The sequence below is a fragment of the Bos javanicus genome, chromosome 5 (assembly GCF_032452875.1).
Source record: "Bos javanicus breed banteng chromosome 5, ARS-OSU_banteng_1.0, whole genome shotgun sequence".
NCBI classification, from domain to species: domain Eukaryota; kingdom Metazoa; phylum Chordata; class Mammalia; order Artiodactyla; family Bovidae; genus Bos; species Bos javanicus.
Genome location: NC_083872.1, coordinates 118,937,726 through 118,964,120, shown reverse-complemented (window position 1 = coordinate 118,964,120; position 26,395 = coordinate 118,937,726). Strand labels below are relative to the sequence as shown.

Below are 26,395 nucleotides of genomic sequence, written 5' to 3'. Positions count from 1 at the left end.
CTGGCGCTGGCGCAGGCAGACAGCAAGAGGACGAAGCGTCCTGGGGCAGTGGCGCTGGGGTCAGAGACGGGGAGGGGGCCTGTCTCTGCCCGTCCTCCAGCCTGGCCGCCCCGAGCCCAGGCTCACTTTGCTTTCTTTTCTTTCTTCCTTTCCTGTTGGATTTGACACGGGGGTTTCAATAAAAGCCTGCAGCGCTGAGCCCCACAAACACCCAGGCTGCAGCGCTCAGGGCCTGGGGCTTGGACACGGATGACTCAGAGACATGGGAAGTGGGATCTGACTTCAAGGAAGAGGGCTCTGCTGGACAGTGTGCGGCCAGGCCGGCGCTAAGGCTGTGTCTCCGTCCTGATGCTGCCCCTCAAGTGGACGCTGGGGCTGCCCATCCCTGTGTGAGCGCCTGCCTAGGTGACCAGGCCTGGGACTCGGGGCTCCAGCTGTGTCCTGCATCCCTGGGTGCACCTAACCAGCAACGGCACCTCCAACACGGGACCTAGGTTTCCCAGGGCACATGCCAGGGCTGGGTCGAGGAGGGGCCGTGGACCCGAGAGTCCTGGCTCTGACCAAGGCTGGGTCGAGGAGGGGCTGTGGACCCGAGAGTCCTGGCTCTGACCAGGGCTGGCTCGAGGAGGGGCCGTGGACTCCTCTGGCCAGGAGTGAGGACGCTGAGGCTGGAGGCAGGTCGCTGCCTCGGGAAGTCCCAGGTCACTTGCTCATCCTTCATCCATCTCTGCTTTGTTCTGCAAAGATCAGCAGAGCAGCTCAACTGGACAACTCCAAGCCCACCACCCTCGTGGGCAGGGGCAGGACAGGGGGCAGGATGGATGTGAAGGAGCCTCGCAAGCAAAGGGGCTGGAGCACCCACCTCACCAACAAGGATCCCCCAATGGCCGCAGAGACCACGCAGCCCAGCCCTGCACACTGCCATGAACCCGAGTGGCCAGATTGCCAACGATGAACATTAAGCCAGCCGATCAATTACTCATCACGGAGCAGAGCCGTCCAGGGTATCTTTATGAGCAAGTAAATCCTGAGCTTGTTCCAATAAAGTATTTACGAGGACTCTTGCTTCTAAAGTGCACGATGGCCTTTTCTAATTCAATTGGCGCGGCAAGAGTAAATATGAAGACGTGAGTTCAGGAACACCGACATGGAGCGCCCCAGGTGGGCACGGTGCCCACCGCAGCACTCACTGCAGGCCTGGGCAGTGGGCACCGGGGAAGGCCGCTGTGCCCACACGGACGGGGCAGCCCCGAGGCCGGCAGACAAGCCTGCTCCCCTCTGAGCCCCTCGTCAGAAACGCCGGGGCTCCCTCTGCCACGGACGCTTTCACACAGCCTGGACGTTAAGCGTGAGACCAGACTCCTTGGGTTTGAAACCTGGTGCTGCCTCAGTTTCCCTACCTGAGAAATGGGCACAAACAGCACCCCCAGGAGGAGGTGCTCACTCACTAAGTGCTCCCCCCAGAGGCGGGGCTGGGACCTGGCCCTCCCACTGGGCCCACGTGTCCCCAGGTGTGGGGTCGATCAAGTCTCGGTGCTCACGGCTCACCAGCCAGCCAGACACGCAGCACACACGCCCAGCAGGGAATGGGGCCCAGGCCGATGATGCCTCCCGCCTTGGGGGGCCCTGAGTGCTAGTCTCTCCTCTGAGCAGGTGATGATCTGCAGGGGCCATCGTGTTCCAAGCGCTGCCCCCAGCAGCTCTCACGGTCACTCGGCCTAAGGGGCAATGGCCGGGGCTGGAGCTGAGGGTGGGGGTGTGCGGGGACCCAGATCAGCTGTGTATGAACCTCCTGTGGCTCCTGAAACAGACGGCGCCGCCGCCAGGGGGGCCTCCAGCAGCACAGAGGACAGCCCCCAGCTTCCCGAGGCTCCTGGGCCCCTCCCCGCGGAGCCCGGACCCCTGCCTCCATCGTCCCAGTCACACGTCCTGCTCCGTGACCTTCCTGCCTCCCTGTTATAAGGAACTGCGGGGAGGACCTGGGCTGGAGCAGTTGGCTGATGGCCCGGGGAGGGCACGGGTCAGGGCAGGCCTGAGCGGTCCTGGTTCCGGTCCCCCCACCAGCCCCCACAGCTACAGTCGGCCATGACCTTGGATGTCAGACGGAGGACGCATGTGCCTGCTTTACAGAATGATGCCACTCTGCCTGCCCGGGACGCCCCGAACCCAGCCTCCAAGGCAGGTGAATGCACTGGGACCGTCCTTCTGGCAGCAAATGGCCCTTCCCACACTCGAGTCATCGAAGCCTTGGCTCTGGGGTCCGAAGGGCTTTTCTGTAACGAGGAGATGGCACATGTCCTGACTCTGCAGCCGCAGACGCCCGGGTGCTGCTCAGTGCAGACTGAAGGGCCGAGGTGGCCCCAGAAAAATCACAGACGGGCCTGGGGTGCCCGCCCCACCTGTCCCCAGAGCTTTATTTACGGCCGCTGCAACTTGAATCTCATCAAAGTGTTAGCTGCTCAGTCGTGTCCGACTCTTTGTGAGCCCGTGGACAGTAGCTCGCCAGGCTCTTCTACCCAAGGGATTCTCCAGGCAAGAACACTGGAGTGGGTTGCCTTTTGCTTCTCCAGGGGATCTTCCTGATCCAGGGATTCAACCTGGGTCTCTTGCACTGCGGGCGGATTCTTTACCATCTGAGCCTCCTTCATTAGATGTTCTTGTTAAGTTCTTCAAACATTTCAAGGTGTAAACAACAATTCTCATCTCAGGAGCCTTGTAGGCAGGGTCTGCCCTCGTGGCCTCGCCCACATTTCTTGGGGGGCGGGTGGGGGCCTGCGGCCTCAGCTCCCCTTCCGCGATGCTGTTGCCCCCACCGCCCGTCAAACCAACACCCCTCAGTGGAGCAGGCTTTATGAAGGCGCTTCTGCACTCCTGGTGGTGGGCTTATTTTTCCAGTGACTGCACCTGAAGTCTCCGTGAGGGGCTCACACGTGTCACCGACAAGTGCCCCTCCCTCCTGGACCCCTGAGGACGCCTCCGTGGCCTTTTCTGCAGGACCGTGGGGTGGGGGTCCTTCAGGTTCAGTGGGGCTACCCGCCCCCAGCAGATCTCCAGGGCCCACCTGTTTGGAAGTGACGCCGTCCTGATGTCAACCAGACCCTCTGCCTCAGCGCCTCACTGCGCTGGCCTACCGGGATCTCTGCCCCTCCTCCTGAGTCAGCCTGGACGTCACCTCCACCAGGAACCCCCCACTCCAGCCCCAGACCCAGATCAGCTGCTAGTGCCTGAGTTCCTACGTCAACGACCTGTGAAAGTGGACGCGCCAACCCCTGCCTCCTGCCAGAGAGGGTCTCGGGGGAGGAGGCACCCGCCACTGGACCTACAACAGCTCACACCCAGAGCCTGAGAAGAGGCCTTGGGCTTTTGTGGGAGAGACTGTGCTCTGATGGGACAGAGAAGTGACCACTGCAGCGGCGGGCTGCTCTGGGTGGCCTCCGGGGGCACCTGGGCTGCTGGGCCATGGCGGCGGGGCTGCCAGAGTGTGGGCACCCAGTCCTGCCCCTGTGGGCACGGCAGCCGCTCAAGGGTGGGGGGTATGGGGTGGAGTGGGGTGAGGTGGGGGGCCAGCTCTTGTGCTCACCGAGAGCCGAGAGAGGACGCAGATCCATGTTTCCTGGACCCAGTGGGACCTCCCCGTCCAGCCTGGAAACGCCCCCACCTGGGCCACCCTTCCTGGAGCCTCTGGGCATGCGGGGATGTGTGGGAGGGGCTGAGCATCCACTCCCAGGCCATGGCCTCTGCTCAGGAGCCGCCTGCAGCCCTGCACCCTCTGCTGCTCCTCGCTCCGTAAGTGCTGCTTCCAGAGGGGCCCAACCCCAGGGAGCAGGGGCTGACCAATGTTCTCCGGCATCCGCAGGGATCCGAGTCCACTCTCCCCCTGAAGACCAGTGCACTGCACCAAGGAGCCTCGGAAATCAGGTCCAGGCTCAGAGGCTGTGATGCCCACGCAGCTGTGGGTTAGGGCCCCTAGCCTGGACCACGGAAGCTTTGCCATCCTGCCTGGGGCGCCGGGGTTGGGGGGAGCCTTCCCTCTGCTGGAAGGGGCCCCGTCTGGAGTCAAAGGAGCAGCGAAGAGCCAGAGGGCTTTGGGAACAGAGCCCTGCCCCGAGCTTTGTCAGCTCAAGGAAGAGCCATCGCCCCTCAACACACATACACACACACACACACACACACACACACGGCTGACCCCCTCCCCGAGAACCCTGCTCTAAATGCATCCGCCGTATCCTCTGCACCACGTGGGTGGGTCAGGATCAGGATGGGCTGCGAAGCTCACGATTTTCCTGCCCAGCATCTGGTCTGGGCAAAGAACACAACAGCCGATGTCCCTGGGCCCCGAGACTCAGCGCCCTCCCCGGGGCTGGAGCCAGCTGGGGCTCTCCGCCCCCACCCCCAGCCCCAGGGGTATCCCAGACTCAGGCCAGTAGGCCTCACGGTGGTGCCCGCGAGGGGAGGGGACAGAGGGGTCGGGGGGCACCTGCCCTAAAGGGTGACACAGACCCCACGGAGGGCCTCCGGGGTGAAGGGCAGGGAGCAGCCACCTCACCCCACAGCCACCCATGCCCTGCAGGGCTGAGAGGGGCCCGCACCCCACTGCCAGGAGGAAGGCTGGGACGGAGCAGCGCACACACGGCCCTGCAGGCCCGGGGCTGTGACTCTCGGGGAGGGGGCTGTCTCTCCTTACTCAGTGAGCTCTGATCCCGGTGAAACGCGCGTGACAAAACTCACTTTCGGAACTATTCTTAAGCGCACCGCTCAGCGGCAGTAAGCACAGTCACGCTGCTGCGCGACCATCACCACCATCCTCTCCAGAACTTTCTCATCTTCTGGAAAGGAAACTGCCCACACTGGACACCGCCCCACCACCCCTCCCCTCCCCTCCCCCAACCCCCACTTTCTGCATCTGCGGCTTTGACGGCCCCGGAAAGAATCGTGCCACCCCACGCGTCTGCGTCTGCTTGGGCGCACAGGTAAGATGCAGGGTGAGGGGTGACGTGCCGCTTGGGAACACGATGGCCAACCCCGAGAGCAGAGGCAGCAGCTAAGGCACTTTTTAATGCTGCATTTTTGCGATTACAAGTAAACACGATGTTTATTTAAAAAGAAGAAAGTCAGAGAAGAGAGAAGTTTCGCGGATAATCATGCCACCCGAGGAAGCCACCACAGTGGGCTCTTCAGCACACGCTCATCCCATGTTCCTGCTCTGTGTGTTTCACACACGCATCCGTGTTTATAAACACGGGTCTCCGGGGTAACCCTGGGAGTGTCGCACTTAAAGCATAAACCCACTTTCCTCAGCTTTGAGAGTGTCCCCTGTGTTCCTGCCCCCGTGGTGCGGTGGGGGGGTCTCTGTGTTAGAGATGCCGGGGGACCCTGCTCTTCTGCCCCCAGACAGGTCCCACTCCCACACGACCCCGCCGGGTCCCAGGGGAGCTGTCACGTGTCCCAGAACCAGCTCCCTGAGGCGGGATTTCTGGGGCAGCTACCCTGGACACGGGACACACACATCCCAGAGGCTGAGCCCGGGGCTCCGAGGCTGAGTCTGCAGAGGGCGATCAGGGGCCTCCCCAGCTGTCCCCCTGCAGGACCAGAGAGCTGAGGCCTCCTGAGGTCTGACCTGTGCTGGCTTGCAGGCCACAGGGCTGAGCCTCCCGTAACCACCGCCCCGCTCCATCTCCTGTACACAGACCCAGCTTCCCACTTGGGAGGGAGGCTGCCGAGTCCACTGCTCAGGACCCAGAACCCGAGTCTGTGGGCCTAGCAGCTCCCCAGGCCTGACCTTGTGGGCACCTCAGCTGGGCTCAGCAATGCTCACCCCAGCGGTGGGCGGGGCCCAGGACAGTCACATCCAGATTCTGACCCTTCAGGGCTCCAGACGCCAGCAGCCTCTCCTGCCACTCAGGCCAACTAAACAGATTATAATTATTCCCATTGTGTGCCTTGGAGTGAGAAAGGGTCTAATTTTGGAATCAGTCAGTCTCAAGTTGACATTTGAGGCTTGCCAAGTTATTCATGTTGAACCTTGGGAAAGGTACTTAACCTCTAAACCCTCAAATACCTCACCTGTAAAACGGACGTAATACCTGCCTTCCATCGACCAGGGCTCCTAGGGTTAGAGAAGGTGGTGGATGAAAGGCACCTAGACAGATTGGTTCCCACCCCCATCAGCATCATCACCATCACCACCATCATCACCATCACCACCACCATCATCACCACCATCACCCCCATCACTACCACCACCATCAGCCCCATCACCATCATCACCCCCATCACCACCATCAGCACTACCATCACCATCACCACCATCAGCATCACCACCATCACCACCATCAGCATCACCATCATCAGCACCACCACCATCAGCACCATCACCCCCATCACCACCATCAGCATCACCCCCATCACCATCATCACCACCATCAGCATCACCACCATCACCCCCATCACCACCATCACCATCATCACCACCATCAGCATCACCATCATCAGCACCACCACCATCAGCACCATCACCCCCATCACCACCATCAGCATCACCACCATCACCATCATCACCACCATCAGTATCACAGACATGTGCTTGCTCGGTTGGCCAGGTGCGACTGAGCCTCTCCCACCTCAGGCTCTGCTCCTTGCCCCTCTCTTCCCAGATGGCCTCCACCACTCATGAAGCCCTGCCTGTTTCCCACAGGTCCACTGGTTTCCCCCTCCCCGCCCCGGCCTTCTCTCCACCCCTCACTCCAGTGCCACCCTAGGGCCAGGGCTCAAGATGAGTCCACTGGAGAGGCCCCAGCTCACAGTGCTGGCATACTGTCGGCACAGAGGGGAACAGGAGGGGAGAAGAAGGAAGCGTCTGCCAAGAGGTCACCCATCCCAGGCCCGAAGAGTCCACAGCCAAACCCTCCTTCAGCCCTGGATGTGGTCTCCATGACAACCTTGAGCAGCTCGCCACTGAGGAGCACCCAGTGGGCACCACGTGGGCGTGGAAGGGCTGCTGTTGCCCAATAGGGACCAACTTCAACCCATGGGACCAGGTGCCCCAGTGAGCCCACATCCCGGCACTGTCCGTGGAGGTCAGATGGAAGGAACCTGGACCTTCCTGTGTGCCCCAGGGATGCCCCAGGCATGTCCACAGTGCGTCACGACCCTGCCTGGCTGCACACCTCCTACTCAGCCAAGGACCCCGAAGCTGGGTGACCTCTGGGCTTCAGTGACCCCGGTAGCCGAGGAGCAGAGGGGCCCAGCCTCAGGACACCCTGCCCCCAAATGCATTCTCCCGAAGTGACATTTGGAGGCTGTCCATCACTAAGGCCGAGGGCCCGCTTCCCCGCGGGCTTCGTGTTGCTGACCATCGGGGGAGCTGAGGCGTTACAGTGAAAATCGCTTGTTGGAAGAGGGACTAACCTGACAGGCTGCAGCCATCTGCCTGGAAGCCCCACACCTAGTATGTCCTCAGACACAGGACCTAGAGCCAGGGTCCTCTGCGCCCCCAGCCCCTCGGGGCTCCCCTTGCTGCTGCTCAGGTGGCAGCCCGGCCACAGGACGACAGGCAAGAGAGGACCCGGAGCCAAGAGTGAAAACCGCGGACGATAAAGCTATATTCTAGGAAACGAAGCCTCTCACCCAGGAACACAGAGAGGCTGGCAGGTCTGCGAGCTGCTTTGGGTCAGCGCAGGGCCTCTGCCCAGGTGCGCCCTGTGCCCAGGGCAGGTGCCCATGAGGGCACAGTCTTGCAGTCTCTCTTCCAAACTTTGTGTGAAGTTAAAAGTGTTGCCTATGCCAATACAACACAGCCTGCTCACACACACACACACACAACGCACACCCCACAGTAAAGATACGTGAACGCACACACCCGTGTATGTGTACACATGCCATGCTATGCTAAGTCGCTCAGTCGTGTCCGACTCTGTGCGACCCCATAGACTGCGGCCCACCAGGTTCCCGGGTCCCTGGGATTCTCCAGGCAAGAACACTGGAGTGGGCTGCCATAAAGGGGGGAACCCAAGGGTGAACGTGCCCCGCTGGACAGGACAGATGTGGCCGCAGAGGCCACCGACAGCCTCTTCATCTGCAAAGGCCTTCAAGCAGCCTCTGCTCTGAAGCACGTGGCCGGTGCCCAGGGCCCACCTGCCGGGGCCCTCCCTGGGTTGCCACCCCTGGGGACCCTGTGTCCCTGCACACACACCCCTCCCCACAAGCTCTGGGCCATCTCCACCCCCTCCAGGCCCCCTGCCCGCCCGCCCGCTCACTGCTGTTTCATTTTCACTGGAGTCTGGCAGAGACAGGGCACTGCAAGGCCGCCCCAAGTGAGGAGAAGCATGTGACGGGGGAGAGCCTCAACCGCAGCCGCGGAAGGGCGAGGCCTGGATGACGGCGCAGAGCGCCCCACCTGCGCGCTGAGCTGTGGGTGCCCCCGCCCCCAGGCAGGGCTTCTGAACCCAGCGAGGTGAGCAGGGCGCCTCAGGCAACACCTGCGGATTTGGGGCAGGCTGCCACTGGCCGCGAGGGTGGGCGCCAGGGCTGCGAGCCTCGATGACAGGACGGCCCCCAAAAGAACGGCAGCCCCAGTGGGCAGGGCGCCCAGCTGAGGCAGACCTGCCGGGGGGGAGACGGCACAGCGCTTTCGCACCAGGAGGCCACGGAGGCTCCCTCTCCTGGACTGCGGACGCCTTGGGGGCTGCTCACTGAGCACGCTGTCCTGGCAGGTGTGGGGCTGAGAGCTGCCCGCAGGGTACTCCACTGCCCTGGACTTTCGACGGGCACCCAGCCCTCAAGCTCCCAGTCCACAGGCTGTGTCATCAGCAGAGCCGAGCTTCCCCGCCCCTGATCCCTGCTAACCTCTATCCCTGCTGACCTCTGACCCCTCTAACCCCACCCCTGCTGACCTTGGACCCCTGCTGGCCTGCCCTGAGGACACCTGTCTGGGGATGAGCCCATCACCAGGCCCCCAGATGACCCCTGTCCCAGGTGCTGACCGAACCCTCCATCACCAGGACCATCACCAGGAGGAGACGGTCCTTCAGGCACGCCCACCATCAGCCCCTGAACCATTTCCATAATTGGTGCCTCCCCCTCCAGGCCCTCCCCACCGCCACCCTGAACACACCTCCCCACAGTGGCCGACTTCAGGGTCCACCTGGCTGGGCCACCGCGCCCAGACACGTGACCAAACATGAATCTCAGTGGTTCTGTGAGTGTTTGGGGACGAGATCGACACTCCCATCAGTGAACCAGTGACACGGAGGACGCATGAGCGGCTGGGTGGGCTCGCCCAATCAGAACGCAGCGTGGCCCCACCCCGGCCTACGGGCTCCCTCCCGTCAGATCTGGGTTTACCATGACTTCGCCGTCGTGTGACCCCTCTCTCTGCACACCTCTGGCTGGCTCTGCTCCTGGAGATCACACACACACACACACACACACACACACACACGGATGGTGGGGAGAGGGGTTTGCAAGCAGAGACACTAAAAGTCCAGGGGCCGAACGAGCCGCCTGGGGGATTTCTTCCCACGCGAATCACAGAGAAGGGGGCGAAGCCTCCACCGGCCCAAGGAGTGTGGGCACAAAGAGGGGATGTGGGGGGGGCAGGCAGAGGGAGGTGGAGGGCTGGGTGGAGAAGCAGAGGGAGGGGCGTCCTCTCCTGAGAGGCGGGTCTATTACTGGCGCTTCACAGGGAACAGAGTTATGTGAGCACCGCTTTCTGGTGTTAAAGGAAAAAAAGAGATTGTAAAATAAAATGCTGGCATCTCAGCTGTATCTTGTGTCATAAATGCCACACTGCAAAGCAAAGCAATAGAGACACAGCCTGGTCACCGAGGATGGGTGGTCCCGAGTCCCCTCCCATCCCCGCCCAGGGGACCCCCGGGAGTGCTTGTGGCCAGGGCCAGGGCCAGGGCTCAGACAGGCAGGCGTGGGCCCAAGAGCTGCAGCCTGATGGCTGGTGGTCAGTGCCCAGCAGGCAGAGCGAGAAGATGACGGATGACGGAGCAGGGAAAACCACGCTGGAGACACGCAGCAGTGGGCAGGGTCGTTGTCCACCTGCCAGGCCACGGAGTGGACGCCAGCAAGACGACAGAGCCCCAAGGACAACTGCGGACGGGGGTTAAGAATAACTCGGGGATCTCAGCTCATCACTCGTGACGGACACCTCCCTCCAGGTGAGGTGAGGCGCAGGCACCCTGGGGCGGGAAGGCGTGCGGGGGTCCCTTTCTATCTGCTCAAACCTCCTCCAACCCTAAAACTGCCCTTGTAAAAAGGGGACATCACAATTTTTTTAAGTGAGACTATAACTACATGGTTCTTGCCCTTTGACCCAAGTGAGAACGTGCCTTAATTTTTTTTTTACTGTGGTAAAATGCACTCACAGGAAATTTACCATTTTAACCATTTTAAGCACACAGCTCACCAGCATTAGGAACCTTCACACTGTTGTCCGACCGTCTCCACCATCATCTCCAGAACTTTCTCATCTTCTCCAACTGAGACTCTGTCCTCGTTAAACATCCCTCCCCCTCCCTGCCCCCAGCCCGGGGCCCCTACTGTCTACTTTCTGTCTCCAGGGATGTGACTGCTCAGGGACCTCACGTCGGTGCAGTCGGACACGATTAGTCCTTCTGGGTCCGGCTTGGGCCGTGGAGCCACATGGTGCTCTCAAGGTTTATCTGTGTTTACCAGGCGTTGGGATTCCGTCTTCCTGAAGGCTGTGTAATGTCCCTCGTACGCCGAGCCCTCGTTTATCCGTTCATCTGTGGATGCCCGTCCAGAATGTGCCTTTGGACGGAGCCAGCGAGGCCAGTTCCCCACCCCAGCCCAGCGCCGGGCCCCACCCTCGGCGACCAGACAGGAAGGTTCTCAGAGGCCATGTCACCCCACGTCCCCTGGCCCTCCCTGGAACAACTTTATTTCAGTAACTTTCAGGAAAACACCTTTTTTTTTTTTATTAGATGGAAAAAAAAATCTGCTGGCACGCGACCAAAATATCTACAGATTAGTAAGCTTTGAAATCTCTTGTGCTCGCTCCCTTGTTAAACCAGGGAAACCAGGCACTGCTTCCAAGATACATTTCAAAAGCTTTGCAACGTGCTTTCTTAACACAAAAGTTAAGATTTAAACAGTAATACCACTAATTCCCCCGCAATGGAGCTTAAATAGAGCCGAATGGGAGATAATGAATGTCCTGTAGGAATCACACGGTAAGTTGCATTATCACACGTAACGATTTTTTTCCACATAATCTCGCCACTTAATAAGGCCACACGATTCCGTGCAGGAGGGATTTTAACGGATGCCGCTCCGAACTCAGCTGCCATTGAGACTGTCTCTGTTCTTAAAGGATTAGCATCCGGCAATGTTGGGGGCCTTGTAGACACTAATTAACCAGCGCGAGGAGGCAGGTGGGTCCCGCCGGGCTCCCAGGGGCACAAGATTCGCTGGTGCTCACTGATGCTGAGACCCCACACCCCCACCCAGAGAACCCCGCCATGGTCTCTGTGGCCCCCACGGACTTGGACGTGACCCAGAGAGTGGCTCCGAGCTCCACCCCTGGAGGACCTCATTCCTGCTGGTGGTGACGTGCTGATCCTCAGGACAAAATGCATTCACCTCCCCAGCTTTTCCGTGCAGTCGGACCACCCTCACGCCATCAGCCGCCTTCGCTTCTGGGACACACCAGCTGGGGCTGATGGCACGACTGTGACCACTGCCACCCCGGGGGCCACGGGGACAGAGGTACCCGCGGAGGGGAAAATGACTGGGGGGCAGGGAGTCCCCCGGAGCTGGAGCTGGTCTCCTTCCAAGACCCCTGCTGCCCCAGAAAGGCAGAAGGAAGACCCCCTGTGGTTGGGGCAGTGAAGGCTGGCAAGGTAGGTGCACGGGTGGAAACACGCTCAGGGCCCTGGGGTAGAGTGCGGCCTGGCATCCCAAGTGCCCGGCACGGGGCTCGGGAAACCCTGAATTCCAGACTCGATGACCTGGGGCTTGTGCGCTCAGGGCCGACGGAGACGGCCACTCTGGACAGGGCTCCGGCCGAGCCGCCTGTGGCTGAGGGAGCGCTCACCGCTGGGATCCAAAGGGCTCCTCTGGGGTTGGGGGGGCACACAGGCATGTCCGGGGGGCACTCAGCCCACCTCCAGCCCCACCCCGAGGCTGGATGACCCGCTGGAGCGTGTTTCTGCGGTCTCAGTAGCTGGAGCCCCACGCCCAGGGGTCCATCCGTCACCCACAGCACTGCCTGCATGCAGGGCCCAGGTAGGCGGCAGGGACCACAAGGTTCTCGCGGCAGGATGTCCGAAGGAGCTGCTGACGGGAATGGGGGACCCCCCACAGTAGCCCCCCGACTACTGGGAGGAGCCCTGGGTCCCCAGGTGCCAGCCTGTATTCAGACAGACACACACTTGTCACGGAGAAAACCAAGAGGTTCCCTGTACATGTAAGGCCTGCAAGGCCCCCCCGCCCGTGCCCCTGGCTCATCTCATGGGCCCTCTCGAGGGGTGAGACACACAGAGGTCTGCCATCTCCTGGGCAACCCGCAGGGCCAAGCCTGGCTGGGTCCCAGCCACCCCCGAGGCCGCAGGGGCCCCTGGGGGTCTTCCCAGTGAGTCTCCAGGGCCCCAGGGACACAGGCATCCCTCCATGGGGGAGGAGGACCGCTTCCAGGGCCTGGGGAGGGTCTGCAGGCCCCCCACACAGCGGATGGCAAGATGCTCGTGTTTTCTGGCATTTATCACCATCAGCAGCCTCCTAGGAAACCATGGCTCTTTGAAATAGGACTTGGGTAGACAAGAAAAATAACAAAAATAGCTAAAAAGAAGAGCAGCGTGGATCGAGGGCGTATGCGACGCGGGCATGGTGGCGAGTGCTGCCCCTTCCCCCTCCCAACCTCACACCACAGCTGGGGGGCAGCCGGAAGCATCCCCCTTACAGACTGGGCAGGTGGGCCCAGGAAGTGAGGCCACAGCCACAGCTGGATGGTGCCCAGGCTGGCTGGTGGCGAGGACCCCACAGGGTCCTGTGGTTGGGCTCCCAGCTCCCCGGGCACCTGCCCTGGGGGCGGCATGGGGGCGGGGGGCTGGGAGCAAACACACATGGGGCCCCCTCGGTCCCTGGGGACGCTGACCAGGGGGTCCGATGGAGCGTCTCAGCTTGGTAACTAGCCAGACTCAGCCCTGCCGACCCAGGCCGCAGTCTCGCCCCATCCCTCAGCCCACCTGCACAGGCCCCCAGGCTGCTGAGCCAGTCTGGAGCCCCCGCCGGTCACGCGGGGGACAGCCCCCCGTAAGCCTTCAGCCGCACGTGTCTCCCCACGAGAAATCCACTCCCGACACCTGCCAACGTCATTCGCCGAGTGCCACGCACCCTCGGTGAGCCCCTCCCTGGCCCAGCCCTCGGTTTTCCCACCTGTACAATGGGGCACTCGGTCTCGGCAGGCGCCCTCCAGCACCTCCACCTCCAGCGTCCGGGGTAACCCGTCCTGAGGCTCCTTTTACAAACAAGCTGCGAGCCTGCCGGGGACACAGGTGTGCGCCCAGGCTGGCCTGTCCACACGGAGTTCCCCAAGAGAATTCCATAGGAGACACCGTGCATGCGGGCGACTCTGCGGGCTGGCCGCCTGGTCCACTCCGGGTCCTACCTGGGTCCGTGTGGACACACACAACCGTGGCTGCAGGCAACACGGTTGTCCTGTCTCCCCTCCCTCGCCCAGCAAGCTCCCAGGACGCCCCCGTGTCCAGGACGCCGAGGGCTGGCTCTCCACACACGGACCAGATTTCACACGCAATCGCCCCAAGGGCTCTGCCCTGCGAGCCCCAAGACAGCAACCCCCCACGATTGGCCCCGGGAAACACAGGCGGCCTCAGGCTGGGGGAAAGAGCATGGAGAACGCTCCCTCTGCTGCATGTCGGGCTAAGTTCTCCAGGGAATTCTGCTGACCCTGTGGCTCCTGCATCCCAGAGCCCAGGGGCCAGGTCCAGCCTCTCAGCCCCTAGAATGCAGCCACGCGAGGGCTGGGGCAGGACGATGGGAGGAAACCCCCGGCGACTCCCTGCCCACTAGCCAGGGGCTGTGTCGAGAAGCTTCAGCCCAAGGCGGGGGAGGGGGTGCAGGCGGCAGGGACCCCGGGCGGGGCAGGGCTGGAGTAAGGGCAGCCCCTCCATACACACACCATCCTGGAGCCACGGGATGCTCGGGGGCACCTGCTGTCCTGACCCCGCCCCCACCCCGGGTCCAGGCACAGAGAGCGCCAGTGCTCACAGGCACAGACGGGGAGGAGGAGGGCCCTGACTGGGCCGAGGAGCCACGGGCTCCCACTCGGGACTAGGGGGTGCGGAAGTCAGAGATGGATGGTCTCTGGTCCCTGGAAGGAGGTTGGCTCAGGACCCAGAGAGCTCACCCCAGGGCCCCCGTGGGAGCACTCCCACCCCCCAAGGAGCCCACCCGGTGTGCAGGCGGGCGGACACTGGCTATTCCTGGGCCACAGGCAGCGCCACCCCCCGTCACTCCTCCAGCAGCTGAAGGGCGCTCCGGACTACTGGTCTCACCTGAGCGTCCCTGTGGCCACCTCCACACCCCGTCACTACTCCAGCAGCTGAAGGGCGCTCCGGACTACTGGTCTCACCTGAGCGTCCCTGTGGCCACCTCCTGGGTCCCTGTGCCCACCCCAAGCCGGCAGGAGACCTCCGTCCACAGTACGGGCGCCCTCAGGACCTCCCACACCTCTGTGCCCTCCCCTCCGCATGGTCAGAGCTTGGGGCATCTCGGGCCGCCCTCCAGGTGGATGGCTGCGTCAGAGGCTCTCTGATGAGGGGCTGGGGGAGTAGGACCCCGGGGGACAGCCTGTGATGGGGCCTGGGCATCCCTCTCCTGCCCCCTAGTCTCTGCCTTTAATGGTGCTTCCCACCCAAGAGGAACCACTTTCCCTTCCAGAAGATTCCTCAGGCAGAGTACACCCCCGCCCCTTCTCATGCACAGTTTCCCAGCCTCAGTGGGAAGAAAACTACACCCAGAAGTTTGTTCTCAATGCCAAGACACACACTTAATGGAAAAAAAAAAAAAAAGAAATACGCGAGGTTCAATGGTGAGTCAGCTCGTTAGGACTGGGGAGTGAAGAGAACGAACATCACAGACACATTTTGAATAACGTGCCGGGAAACTGCTAAGCTGGCAACCGACTGTTCCAAGTGGAATCAAACGTGCGCTGGGGGAGGCCGGGCACCGATGCCAAAGTGGCTTTCACAATTTTCTTTAAAAAATGAAAGAAAAGAAAAAACAACTAACTTTCACACAGACACGTGCGGTTCACGAATAGAAACAGAGTCCTGGCCCCATGCGGTCAGCTCAGCCTGCAGACGGCCAGCCCCAGTCAGGGCGGGACACCAGGGCCTCCGAGGGCAGGATGCAGGGTCTCTCGGCGTTGCCCCTTCCATCAAGGAGTGATGGGGTTCAGCAGGAGGAAGTCCCAAGCCCCCAGAAGAACCCCAAACACAGGGAAGGCCCAGGCTGGAGGGGGCTGGTGCTTGCTACATTAAGGTCTGCAAGACCTCTGGTCCTGGGTGACGGCGTCAGTGCCCAGTCACAGGTGCATCATCCTCCAGCCCCCATGCGGTGAGTGGAACGGTGGACCCCAAAGGTAGGTCTGGTAGGTACCCAGAACCCTGGAAGGTCTACCCAGAATCCCGGAAGGTCTACCCAGAACCCTGGAAGGTCTACCTAGAACCCCGGAAGGTCTACCCAGAACCCTGGAAGGTCTACCCAGAACCCCGGAAGGTCTACCCAGAACCCTGGAAGGTCTACCCAGAACTCCGGAAGGTCTACCCAGAACCCCGGAAGGTCTACCCAGAATCCCGGAAGGTCTACCCAGAATCCCAGAAGGTCTACCCAGAACCCCGGAAGGTCTACCCAGAACCCCGGAAGGTCTACCCAGAACCCCAGAAGGTCTACCCAGAATCCCAGAAGGTCTACCCAGAATCCCAGAAGGTCTACCCAGAACTCTGGAAGGTCTACCCAGAACCACGGACGGTCTACCCAGAACCCCAGAAGGTCTATACTACCCCAAAGGTAGGTCTACCCAGAACCCTGGAAGGTTTACCCAAAACCCCGGAAGTTCTACCTAGAACTCCAGAAGGTCTACCCAGAACCCCAGAAGGTCTGCTGCTGCTGCTGCTAAGTCACTTCAGTTGTGTCCGACTCTGTGTGACCCCACAGCTGGCAGCCCAACGGGCTCCCCCGTCCTTGGGATTCTCCAGGCAAGAGTACTGGAGTGGGATGCCATCTCCTTCTCCGCCCAGAAGGTATAACCTACCCCAAAGGTAGGTCTACCAAGAACCCTAGAAAGTCTACCCAGAACCCCGGAAGGTCTATCCAGAACCCTGGAAGGTCTACCCAGAACCCTGGAAGGTTTACCTTACCCCAAAGGTAGGTCTACCCAGAACCCCGGAAGGTGGTCTGCTCTGGGGTAAATGTCCTTGCAGATACAGTGAAGCTCTCAGGATGAGGTCATCTGGATGCGGGTGGGGCCGAAATGCAAGGGCGCGCATCCTGATAAGAGAGGAGCAGGAGGAGGCCACGTGACACAGAGACTGGAGAGATGGGTCCCGAGCCCGGGAGAGCCAGGGCTGCCGGGAGCCACCAGAAGCACGAAGCGGCCTGGAAGGAACCCCCCCACCCCCGCAACGTCTCGGCCTAGACTCCCGACCTCCAAAAGAAGGGGACAGTAAATGTCCATTCTTCAAGCCCCCGTCGTGGGCCTCTGTCCTACAGCCCCTGGAAGCTGACCGCCTACCTCTCTCTCCAGCATCCTCCGTGGAGTGCATGTCCCGCATTACAGGGAGGCCCCTTCGTTCTCAGTTGGCCTGGACACCAAGGAAGTGACCATGGCTACTGGAGCGTGGCCTGTGATGACCCTCATCCAACTGCACGACCCTCTGGGGCCCCTGCTGCCCAGAGCCTCAGCCCCGTGCCCACCAGCCTCCTGCTGCCTGGCTTAGCCTGTTCGCTGGGCCCGGCGCGCAGTAGATGCTCCATAAACATGCGCCCCCGTGGCTCACTGCCTCCACCGCGACCCCCCCACGAGCGTCCCTGTCTGGCCGGGAAGGAACTCTCCATCTTCTGTGAGCAGGAAGCCAGCCCCGTGGCCGTAAATAGAAGGTAACCATAAAAATAAACACACGACCGTTAAAATGAAAAATGCCCACCCAAGCCCGCATAAAGTCATCTCGTATGCACAGCCTACGTGCCCTGGCTTTGGGAAACACTGATTTACAGATGGAGGCGTGCTGAGGACTTCCGGGCCGCTCCCAACCCTCACCTCCAGGAGATGCGGCTTCTGCCTCAAGCTGGGACTCAGTGGCCATTGCCCTGTGGGCCCAGACGCCAGACAGGAGACCACGTCTTTGCCTGAACACTGATGGGGCGTCTGCCCGTCCGGGCGTCCCTGGGACAGAGGTGGTGAGACCCCTGCACGCACGGCACACCTGGCCGGGCTCCTCCCAGCATGCGCCCCTCAATCACCCGCGTGTGGCCTGCTGGCTTCCTGCAGCCGTGGCAACAATGAGAGCAAACCCTGGAAACTCATCCCACTGGGTCCTGGGAGCCTCAGGTTCAAGGTCACGGCGTGGGCAGGGCCGCGCACTCTCTGGAGCCTCTGGGGGAGGGTCCTCTGCCTCTTCCAGCCTCTGGAGGCCATGGGCATCCCTTGGCTGGTGGCCACATCGTCCGTCTCTGCCTCCATCTTCACATGGGCCTCTCTTGCATCTCTTCTTTTCTAAGGACGCTTCTCTCTGGGTGCAGGGTGGACCCCATCCAGACAATGGCGCCCAGAGAGTCTTACCTTAACCTCACCTGCAAATCACCCTCCTCCCCAACCAGGCCCCCCCACAGGTTCTGGGTGCACCGTCCCTGGGGGGCCACGGCTCAGCTCTCAGCCGTGCGCTTCTTCAGGAGCCCGGCTCGTCACGCACAGGCTCCCACGGGCACCAGTACACAGCTCGTGCCGGCATACTGCAGGCGCTCAATGTGCGGCCCACCCCGGGCCACTATGTCTAGCAAGGCCGTCGCCCAGGCAATCGGCCCCGGGGGCTGTGGCCGTGCAGGGCTCCTGGGGAAGTGGGGCTCAGGATGATGGCGGGGGGTGGGGGTCCTGCAAAGCATAGCTAAGCATCAGCGAGACCGGGGCTCCTGTCTCAGTAAAGCGTGCGGAGCCTGCTCAGCTGCTCCTGCGGTTGGAGGAGAAGAGAAGGAACTGGCTGATACAACCCGCCTTCTCCAGGCAGAGGCTGACTTTGAAAAGACTGTGTGTTTGAAAGGCTGCACACCCTCCTCCAGACTCTTGGGAGAACAAAGGGCTGAGGGTGGGCATGTGTGGTGTGGTTTGGGACTTCCCGCAGGGTCCTCAGGGACCTTCCAGAACCAGCCTCCAAGGGGGAAGCGGCAGAGGGGGCCGCCCACGAGGTCCAGCCTCAGCCCCTTGCCAGACTCACTGTCATACCAGGAGACCAGGGCACAGACCAGCCACTGGCACCCCGGGGTCACAGGTCCATCGCTGAGGTCTCACCCCAAGTCCTGCAGGGTGGGGAAGGCAGGCACCACCATGCCGTGCCCCCAGTCTGAGACCTCGGATTGCTCCCCCAAGCCAGGGAGCCGGTGCCCATGGGACCCGCCAGGGCCACAGCTGGTGGACTGAGGCCTCCAGGGTGACCACCCCAGGCCCAATAAGGACCAAGTCATTATTGCCCAGGACACCAGGGAGCTCAGTGTACTGAAGGTAGCCCTCTCAGGGCTGGCCAGGCTCCCCCAAGTCCTGCCCGAGGTGCCCCGACTGTCCCTGGGCTACACTGCCCTGGAGGTGGCCACCACGTGGCTGGAGAGGCACCACCCTGGCCGTCCCATCCCGCCCTAGGAAGGCCTGAGACGGTCCAGGGTCTCCTGGCCCCGACCTCAACCACCAGGAGCATCCTGGCCTGGATGCCAGAGGAGACATCATACCTGCAGGGTTTTCATCGGACGGGGCAGGCTCCATCTCCTAAGGAGGATTAGACGCAAAGAATAAAAAGGACTCCCGTGCACCCTGGGAGAGCAGCAGACAAACACGGGCCCGTGGGTGGGAACGGCTGGACCCGGGGTCACCCGCCCCACGGGTGGGCTGCGAAGACCACTGGACACACCCACAGCCCTTGGCTCAGTCTTGTCAGACTCGCGACTCCGTCTACGGGGCTGGGGGTCAGCCACGGCGCCTCACGTGGGTCCCCCGAGCACGGTCTGAGTCTGTGACCCACTTTCTCCAATCACGTGTGGGATCTTCCTACTGAAAGTGGGGGTCGTCTGGGTGGTACCCCCCGAGCTCCCGGGCGGCCAGAGGAGCTGGGGCACAGGGCAGGCCTCCCTCCCATTCCTGCAAAGTTGTGTTTGGACAAAGGGCCACGTGATCCACAGGGGACCATCCATAAATCACCACAGACACCATCAAGTCACCCAGACGAGGGCGGCAGAGCACATGGCCCAGCTCCTGCCCTGGGCCACCGGGGCACTGGCGACGATTGGCGGCAGAGGCCGTGTGGATGGCAGGGGGCGGAGGGCCTGCACAGCCAGGCCATTGGGGGGACGCCCACCCGGTTCCCCACCTGAGAGCGTCTGCCCTTCCCCTGCTAAAAGGTGACCCTGCTTCTCCTCCCCCCCCACCCCCTGCAGCTCCACAAACACACACGGGTGCCTGGAAGGAAGGGGCTGGCCCTTCCCGCTGCTCAGGTCACTGCCAGGGGGCTGGGTGGGCCGAGAACAGCCTCCGTCCACCGCCAGCCCCGTGCAGCCAGCTCAGTGGGTGACCCTCCGGGCCTGCAGCCTGGGCCAGCTCGTGGACAGCATCTCAGCCCCAGGCAGGCGGCAAAGGCTTCCCGCCCTAGGGACTACGGAACGGCTAGGAAGCAGGCGGGTCCCAGCCTTCCTGCGCTGGACTCTCCGGGGCCACGTGGGGATGGGCCCTCCCCGCCGGGGTGGGGGTCGGGGCAGGGCTTCACTCAAGCCTGGTCAGCAGCCTCCAAATCCCTGGAGGCTTGGGGCCACCCCAGCCCACCAGGCTCTCAGGGCCCAGGCCCGCATCTGCCAGGAACACGGCCGAGACCCTCGGTCTGACGGGTCCCGGGGTGGCCTGCGGGGCCGGGCCTGTCCCCTGCCCTTTCAGCTGTCCTGGGCTCCCATCTCCCTTGGGAAGCCCCTTGCCTCAGAGATGGTTCTGGAGGGCACAGGTTGGGTCGGTGGTCAGAGCCCTTGTGAGGGAGAGATGGAGGGCCCTGTCCCTCCCTGGGAACTCCCTGAAGCAAGACCCAGCATCCTGGAACGTGCTGGCAGCCGCAGCTGAGGCCTCCCAGATGAGATGACCTGGGGAAGGAATCTCAGGGGGGCAGGGAGTGGGCATGGAGTGGGCAGCTTGAGTCCCTGGAGGGGCTCCGTCCAAGATCAGCACTGTCTTCAGCTCAGGAAATACGGGCTGGACCAACCTAAGTTTCAGGTCTGCGACCTGTCCGTTCTGCCAAGGAGACTGAGGGTCCCAGTGGTCCAGTGACTTGCCTGATATCACATGTCCAGCCAGCTTCCCAGTTACAAAGGCCATTTGCACAAGCATGTGTAAGCCCACGAGCCAGGCGCTGGGTCAGCGAGGTACGGGATGTGTGAGGGGGGGTAGGTATGAGACTCCAGGAGCCGCTGAGCTCCGGGTCCAAGCAGAGAAGAAGAGACAGTGAGCGCACACGCTGGCCCACGTCCCCTTGGCTCTGTGACCTCTGTGACCTGTCCGTGGACATCGCTGGGCCTCGCTGGACGTGGCCGCCTCGGGCAAGGCAGCCCCAGGGTGCTGCGGGCAGAGACGGGACCCCCGGGCCTCTGCCCTGCTTCCTGCCTCCAGGCTGGGCGCTGCGCCCACGTGTGCCTGCCTGTGTGTCCATGCGCGCATGTGTCCCCACGTTTGTGACCATGTCACCTGTGTGAGCGCCTTGGTGAGCACAGAGGAACAGACTCAGAGGGAAAGATGAAAGGGAGCGGTCATGGCAGGCCAGCCGGTCACCAGCACAGCAGGACGAGGACTCCAGGCCTCACTGCGTGCCCCTCCAGGGGGCTCAGAGTCCATTCACTGAACACGTGTGAACAGCAGCACACGTTACACGCAGACGCACAGTGACAACCTCGATGCTTTCTGTCACGCAGCTCATACTGCACTCTGCGTCTCCTGTAACCATCTACTGACCGGCAAGTGCAGAGATTAAGGACGGCTTCCTGATCCAAGAGCAGGTTCTCAGTGTATCTCACTCACTCCATGTGCCTACGGACATAACACCTGTGGAGAGTTTAGTGAACGCATCCACGTCATCCAACCAGTCCACCCTAAAGGAGATCAACCCCGAATATTCAACGGAAGCACTGGTACTGAAGCTTCAATACTCTGGCCACCTGATGCTCAGAGCCGACTCACTGGAAAAGACCCGATGCTGGGAAAGATTGGGGGAAGGAGGAGGGGACGACAGAGGATGAGATGGCTGGATGGCATCACCGACTCGATGGACGTGAGTTTGAGCAAGCTCCGGGAGACAGTGGAGGACAGCAGACTGCTGCAGTCCATGGGGTCACAGAGAGTCGGACGTGACTTCACGACTGAACAACAAACCACCACACACACACACACACACACGATGAGTCGGCGGTGCTCCGCTGCCGGGGACCCAGCACCCCCGCCTCTTGCAGGCCTCAGCGGCCCTCCACAGGGAGGGGACCTGGCCACCCCACACTGCCCCCTCGCCGCTGGCACCCCTACACGGGGCTGTGTCCCCAGGATGCGCAGAGACCCTGGTGTAAGAGCCTGGTGCGTACAGGTTTGTAAAGCAGACTCTGGAGCTGGAGCTCACACGGTCTGCTGCAGGGCCCCTGATGCCTGCTCAGGGTGGAGGCCAAGACAGGGCCTGAAGAGCTTCCAGAGATGAGGGCGGAGAGTCTGGCCAAGGGCAGCCCTCCCCAGCCTGCACGCCTGTGCCCGGCCCGGGGGTGTACAGCAGCCGGCCAGGCCCTGGCACCCCAGCAATCACCCCCTGACCAGCCCTTCTCCGCTCTCACTTTGTCCAGCTGTCAGATGCTCCTCAACAAGGCTCCCGTTACGGTGAGTGCGGGCTTTAGACTCTTTGCCACGCGGAAATGATGATACATAGCAATGAGGAGCCGGGCTATTTCAATGCGGCCCCCAAGTGCCCCCCAGCCAGCCCCACTTCCCTGGCCTCACAAAGGGGCTCTGCTGAGGGGAGAAAAGGCAGCGTGGCCGGGCCCCTTGGTGCGCACCCGGAGCCTCCGGGAGAAACAGGCAGGCAGGGTGGGCTGGGCGCCCCCGGCCTCCCGGGAGGTCCGGGCGGGTGGTCGGAAGCATCTGGAACACAGGGCGTCTCAGTCTTCTGCCGACTCGAACACCAGCCCCGGGCCTCTGTCCTGACCCTCCTCGTTATCACAGCCTCTGAGAACCATCTGGGCACAGCCTAGGCCCCGGAACTCTCCCGTGCTCGGAAGCTCGACACGGGATCCACAATCCTTCCCGACCCACAGGGGGCTGCCTGCATGCGTCAGTGCCTGGGAGACCCTGTGTGGGTTGTAACCGGGGTGATTTTCTGCTCCCACAGATACATTTCTGATGGACCCCTGGGTTCCAGGAACTGTGCTGTCAGGCCTCTGTCCACTTTTTAAAATACACTCACAGACGTAAGAGACAGAGTTAACTCTGGGCTCACTCCTGAGCTCGTGACGACGACAGCGATGACCGCCAGGAGCACAGAGTCACGGCCATTCACAGGACACCACGGAGGGGCTGCTCGGGGGTACGCGTGCTCCCCCTGGCCCTGGGCGCCCAGAATTCCGTTTCTCTTCCAGAATGAGGCGCTAACTAAATAAACCAAAGTGGAATCCTGTTTACTCAACAGTCGGCCCTCAGAGCAGCTGTCCGATTCAGAAAGGACCTCCGGAATCAAGGCCGGGTCCACGGCAAGCGTGTCCGGATGTACACACTCATCTCCCGAAACACGCTCTCCCACAGAGGCTGTGAATCACACGCCCACCCACCTCCCAGCTCTGCGGCCCCCAAGGAGAGGGAGACAGGCAGACCTCAGACCCACAGCTGCAGGAAAGAGCAGACTGTACTGCTCCGGTTACATCAGCGGCGACCCGAGGGCCTGAATCTGCACGGTGATTGAAAAGCTAGGAGAAAAATACCTTCAAGTCTTTCGTAGAGAGAGACGGAAAATCCTTTTTTTCCCCTAATTCCTGCCGTTTCCTTAAGGCCGTGTTCTGAGACCTAGCATCGTTAGGGAGATCAAAGGAAGTCTCCCCTCTGCCTTCTTGGGGCACAGCACCACGCGGGCCTTCTGTCCCCCGAGTAAGAGGCTGCATTTGAAATCAGCTCCCCAGACCGCCCCCCCACCCCGCCCCGGACTAGTTCACAAACTCAGGGCACGTGAGTGCTGTGTCGAGGCCAAGGCCAGCCCGAGCTCCCCAGAGGAGGGGCAGGGCGTCCCGAGGGGTGAGCAGGAGGAGGCAGGGTTGTCCAGTTCCCCACGGCCCCCGCCCCAGGCCGCAGCCCTCTTTCCCCCGCCCTCTGAGCGCCCGGCCCGGCTGGCCACGGCGGGCAGGAGGCTCTCACAAAGACCGGCCCGGCCAAGACTGCAATCAGGAACCACAATACGCCTCTCTCTCGTGCACAGCCCTATTCATCTTCGCCAACACTGGGAGACAGACTGGCCAGAGGGGGACAGATTAGCCACGGGGTGACCCGCATCTGCACACAAAAGGCGGAGTGTGGAAAAGCGGCTCCCCAGGCCCCCCATTCTTCACCGCTGAGAAAGCCAGATTCAGGGAAATGGCCATTTAAACAGCTCTCTCCCACACGTCCGCAGACAACAAGTCACGATTGTCTGTCCGCCCGCCGCGCTCCCCCCTCCTGGGGCCAGTGCGCCTGGAAGGAAGTGGCCCGGGGCCTGCAGCCAGAGGGCCCGGGGGTCCCGTGCATCCAGGGCGGGCCGCCCCCCGGCCCCCCAGCACCTGCCCGGGGCTCCTGACCCCACAGGGGACAGTCAGGGAGGGCAGGGTGCTTGCTCTCAGTCTGACCTTTCAGAGATACGGGGTGCAGGGTGCTCCACCCTGGGAAGCAGGACTGTGACATTCTTCAGGATGGACAGACGGCGCTTCTAAGGACTGCAGAGGGCTGTGCACACAAACTTCCCCCGAGTGCCTGCAGAGCGCGGACCTGCTCCAGGCCCCACGCCCCACCTCCCTGTTCCTACACCGGCTTCCAGAGCGTTGAGCGCCTCGCTGAGGTTGCTGCCCAGAGCAGGGTAAACGCGGAGGTTTCTGTGCCAGGCTCTCCAATAATCCAATCTCAGAAAACAGCACCCTCTCCAAGCAAGATGAGGCCCCGAACCCCTGCCCTGCCCTGCCCTGCACCCATACTCTTTGAATCCAGAAGACAGAAACTCTCTGTCGATCAAAACATGCGTTTTGACCTTAAGACGCGGGGCCTCAGGAGGACGGCAGGGCCTCTGAAGACAGCAGGACCGGTCGGCTCCCACCGGGCGAGCGGAAGGCCGGGGCTCAGCCAGAGGTGCTCAGAACTCCCTCTCTCACCACGACGGCTCTAGGATCACGGAGAATCTGTGTTCACACAGAACAACCCCCTCCCCGGGGGAACACACACACAGCCCGGCCCTTTCCACCTTAGAAGCAGTGAACTTCACAGGAGTCCCCTTTCGAGAGATCCCCCTGAAAGCACAGCCCGGTGGAAAGGAACCGTCGTCCACTTGGTGGGCCCCAGAGTCCCCTGGCAGAGGGCGCAGCTGGCATCAGCCCCTGGGTGGCTTGCTAGCCCCCAGGGACCACCCATCCCCAGCCACTCCTGAAGCAAGCCGGTGGTGGAAGGCGGCCCTCACCGGGCCCTCTCGGGGCCGCCTGGGCCTGCAGCAGCACCCCCAGGGTGGGGGGGTGGTCCCCTCTCCCTTCAGGGCCTGGACCCAAAACCAAGGGCAGGAAGTGGACACCAGGCCAAAGGAGCAGGTGACGGGCAGCCTGGCCTCCCACACCTACCTGCTTCCGGAGAGCCAGAGGCAGCTCGTTAATTAGGCTGGAAAGCAGCTGAACGCTGCACACCGACCTTTGTGAGGGCCCGGAGCTAACGAGGATCTGCCTGCTCTTCAGGCCACGGAGGCTTGGAGGTGGGCTGGCCTGCCCTGTTGGCCGGGGTTGGGGGGCACCGCGCAGTCCTGGGGGCAAGGGGCCTGGGGGCGAGTGCACGGCCACCATGGCAGCGGGCGCCGCCCGGCGGCTGTTCCACAAGGGCAGCCGGGCTGAGCCCAGTGCACCCGGGCTGCCCTCCAGAGCCCAGGCCTCCGAGCCAGCAAGTTCCCAGGAATGCCCCGGTACTCGGGTCCACACCCGCCCTGCGAGCCCCGGGGCTCCTGCCCTGGACAGCAGGTGCAGGGCCGCCCGTCCCACAAATGCTTCCATCAACTTGCTCGACTCAACCAAGTCCCAAGAAAGAGATCCACTGCAGCGCGAGCTCTGCTCTCAAGCAGGCAAGGAGGACGGGGGGCCGGACTTGGTGCGGGGCCAGGCGCTCTGGCGGGCGAGCCCCTGCTCCTAGAGCCGGCGGGCCCCGGGCTCGCCCGGAAGGCGGCGCGGAGAGCGGGGTGCGGACGCGCAGGCCTCGTCCGGGGCTCCCTCCGCCCGGGCCCGCGCCTGGCCCGCCAGCGTGGAGCGCGGGTGCCATCTACCGAGAGCCGGCGGACAGAGGCCAGGCGCCGCTGCCCACGAGCCGTGCGGGGAAGGGGACGGCACGGCAGCCCCGGAGCGGGCCGGGGCCCGGCGGCGCCAGAGGCACCGAGGCCGCCGCGTCCGCGCCGCCCGCCACCTCGGACCCGGGGCTGAGCGCGGCTGCGGGATCCACGCGGGGCCGGGCAGGGTGCGCGCCGGGCGCCGGGGCCCCGCGGTGGTGCCGGGCTGGCCGGGCCGAGCGCGGCGGCGGCGGCCGAACGTGCTGGAAGCCTGGCGCGCGGGGGGACAATTACCTTCTTTCAGGAACTGCGCGTGGATCACCAGGACGAGGAAGCAGCAGAGCGCGGCCCCCGCGAGTGCCCAGAGCGCCTTCAGGAGCTGCATCGCGGAGTGCCCACTCGGCCGACGCCCCCCAAGTCGAGCAGCAAAGGTCCAGGCGCCGCATCAGCGCCCCGCCGGGTGCAGCCGCCGCGGCCGCCCGCTCGCGCCCTCCATCCGCGCCAGCGCCGCGCTCCGCCGCGACTGGAGGTGCCGCTCCGGGAGCCGGGCTGTGTCTTTTTGGGCAGGGGGAGGGGAGCGGGCGGGGGCGCGGGGAGGGGGCGGGCGGGGCGGG

At 62.7% G+C, this 26,395-nt stretch overlaps 1 protein-coding gene across 2 annotated transcripts in view; it reads right to left on the bottom strand.

Annotated features, from left to right (window-relative positions):
• Positions 1 to 26,395, bottom strand: part of TAFA5 (TAFA chemokine like family member 5) — a 177,251-nt gene that overhangs the window by 80,070 nt on the left and 70,786 nt on the right. The window contains exon 1 of one of the 2 annotated variants that reach the window (XM_061418893.1): positions 26,076 to 26,292. The exons of the other annotated variant lie outside the window; for it this stretch is intronic. Coding sequence (XP_061274877.1) covers positions 26,076 to 26,166 — 91 coding nt within the window. The 5' untranslated portion in view covers positions 26,167 to 26,292. Of the gene's footprint in view, positions 1 to 26,075; positions 26,293 to 26,395 lie in introns of those variants that run through there. 2 annotated transcript variants of the gene reach the window in all.